This window comes from Echinops telfairi, unplaced genomic scaffold, assembly GCF_000313985.2.
Source record: "Echinops telfairi isolate 266 unplaced genomic scaffold, ASM31398v2 ScPeMD7_3;HRSCAF=10, whole genome shotgun sequence".
Classification (NCBI taxonomy): domain Eukaryota; kingdom Metazoa; phylum Chordata; class Mammalia; order Afrosoricida; family Tenrecidae; genus Echinops; species Echinops telfairi.
Window position 1 is genome coordinate 41,011,456 of NW_022103899.1, and position 2,951 is coordinate 41,014,406.

The 2,951-nt window shown below is 39.1% G+C and overlaps 1 protein-coding gene across 1 annotated transcript in view; it reads right to left on the reverse strand.

Moving 5' to 3' along the window:
* Window positions 1–708: 708 nt before the first annotated feature.
* ABCA12 (ATP binding cassette subfamily A member 12) overlaps window positions 709–2,951 on the reverse strand; it is a 190,896-nt gene continuing 188,653 nt past the window's right edge. The window contains exon 52 of the mRNA XM_030887512.1: window positions 709–816. Within this exon, the coding sequence (XP_030743372.1) occupies window positions 709–816 (108 nt within the window). The remainder of the gene's footprint in view (window positions 817–2,951) is intronic.

Below are 2,951 nucleotides of genomic sequence, written 5' to 3' on the forward strand. Positions count from 1 at the left end.
AGGCATGGCAGGAATAAATCTGTGCTTTGTTTACCACCAGGGTAAACTGCCCCACATACTTGGAGAAAGGCATCTATTTGGGATACAGTATACACCCATGCATTTACAAATACTGAAAATGACATACATATATGTTGGGGCTCCAAAAAGTTTGGGGAAAATGCAGTGACAAGATAACGGGGTTTTTTCCATGAACTTTTTGAAGCCCACTTGTAAATTGTAGACATTGTGGCTACTGCTTCCTGCCAATATTAATCTGGTTCTTAAAAGGTTTACACATCCGAGTAGAGCCATGTATTCATGATCATGCTCATTCTGTAAGTTAAAAAAATAAATTATTTTGATTTCTTTTCCACCCTACATTTTTTCCTTCACTCGCACTTTTCAATTACTACTAACCATGCTTTAAAGCTGTCTTTTTATTGAAAGCAATAAATTAAGACATTAATCTTTAGGTCGTTTCACTTCCGTATAAGAATCACCAGCAAATACATGAACATGCTCACAGTGGTGGGTCTACAGGAATGCAACTGAGTAGCCATAATACTCATGACCTTAGAAAGCAAGCATCTCATGTACAGTTACGTGCTAGTCTTACACAACTGAAACTCGCCATACAATATAATACTTTAAAGTTAAGATAATTCGGAGAAACATTATCCAAACGACGCCACCGGTCGTTTGCTGAGACTGCGCTTGCAGGAGGTGCTAAGAGTGTGTCCGATCATCCTGTGAGGCAACACTTAGGGTGGAAACTTGGCAACTGGTATCAGCAGCTTCATAGGACTTTTGATCTTTGGCAAAGTTGATGAAAACCTAATATTTCAAGAGAAATAAAACAGTTAGTGTTTGGCAAATAAAGGAAGAAATAAGATTAATTACACACAGACACAAAAGAAGAGCAAATACGTCGCACACTGGGCTTTATAGGGCCATGGTAGACGTGCGCAGTAGGAGTCTTTTCGGATACTCAAACTTAACTAGTGTTTGAAAAATAATATTTCTACCTGTGGGCATAAGTATGTCTACAATCATACAATAAATCTAAAATAAAAAGTCCATTGACATCAAATTGATTTCTCGTAGCCGGCCCACAGGACAGAGTCGAACTACGACGAAGGGTTTCTGAGATGATAGATCTTTACAGGAACAGACAGCCTCATCTTCTGTCCACAGAGTCACTAGCGGGTTTGAATCTCTGACCATTCTTCAGCAGCACAATGAGTAACTCACTGCACCACCATATCTACAGCCAGCTAGCTACATCCATATGCCCTACATCAGTCTGTCTCTCTACCAACGATGGACAAAAAGCTCAATCTCACTCACTCTGCCGTCGGGTCAGTTCTGATTCATAGCGACCTTATTGGACAGAACAGAATGGCCCTTGTGGTGTTCCAACACTGCAACTCTTTCCAGGAATAGAAAGCCTCATCTTTCCCTCAAGGAGCTGCTGGTGGTTTCAAACTGCTGAACTAGTGGGAACTGTTTGCTTGAGAATGATGAGAGAAATTTCACTAGTTTCAATTTAATACACTAAAAAAAAAAAACACTAGCACAGAAAGCCAGCTAATCATGAAACAGGCAGACCTATGTTCCTTTGTTTAAAATCATTTTATCTATTAATCATAGATTTATTAAAAAAAAAGATTCACGGAGGCTTTATTCTATGCCAGGGCTGGTGCTCCTGGTTGGCCACAAGTAAAAACCTTTTAGATAGGAAAGGATGGAAACTTGGAGGTGGCCACTAACTTTTTTCTGTTATAGCACCAACTTTTCAAGACTCCTATTAAAATGCATAAAACTTCCATTAAAAGTCTGCTCATGCATGCCTGTACCATGCACTGACTCACTTAGAGGCCCTTCGCGTCACAGTTGCAGACCCATTCAATGATGGATGCAAAATATTCTATATGTCGGTTGGTTGAGCCATAAAAATTAAAACACCGCAAAGGTGAAGAAGGAAGAACTTCCAAGCCTCTAGTTGCTGAATGTCAATATAATTAAGGCAGATGATTCAAATAAAACAAAAGAATCCTGCATTTGCCTCCTTTGCTGATAGAATTGAGCAAATCTAAAGATCTGGCACTAAATTCCCTCTAAATATTCCGATGCTGTGCTAATCCACAGAAATGTTCCGTCAGGCCTCCATGGGGGAGAAAGTAAGAAACGTGGGAATAGTTCCTTTGTAGCGGTGGTAATATGTTTTGTTTTACACACATACATAGTCTGATGGACATCAATGTCACGTGGAAGAGAAATAGCTGCATCTCTTCATTAACAATGCTAATACTTTTCACATATGTTTTAAAGCCCCAATGCAGCTAGAAATAAATTAAGCTTTTTGCTAAATTTTGCAGGTGCAAGATTAGCGATTGCTTCGGTGAAAAACAAATTGAATGTCATTAAAAAGAAAACAGCAGAATGCATAATGCAAGAAGATGTGACATTGTATAAGTAGCCTCAGATTTACAACATCTGAGTTATGAGAAGCCACACTTATGATGGTTTCTTTACTGGCTTTGTACATTTCATCGTTAATAGTAAGTACTACATAAAATATTGTAGTGCCTAATTTGCTGATGTTATCATTCTCAGAAGTTTATTCAGAGATGTTGATGTTCAAAGTTGAAGAGCTCTTAAAAATGTTGCTTGCCTGCAGCACTTGAATCCTCTTTCAGTTTCAGGGTTTGTATCTGTCCAGCTGACACACCCATTTTCCCTAAAGAGTAAAGACTTCTTGTTCCACCTTGTGCCCTACCATTGGCAAAGGCATGGCAGGAATAAATCTGTGCTTTGTTTACCACCAGGGTAAACTGCCCCACATACTTGGAGAAAGGCATCTATTTGGGATACAGTATACACCCATGCATTTACAAATACTGAAAATGACATACATATATGTTGGGGCTCCAAAAAGTTTGGGGAAAATGCAGTGACAAGATAACGGG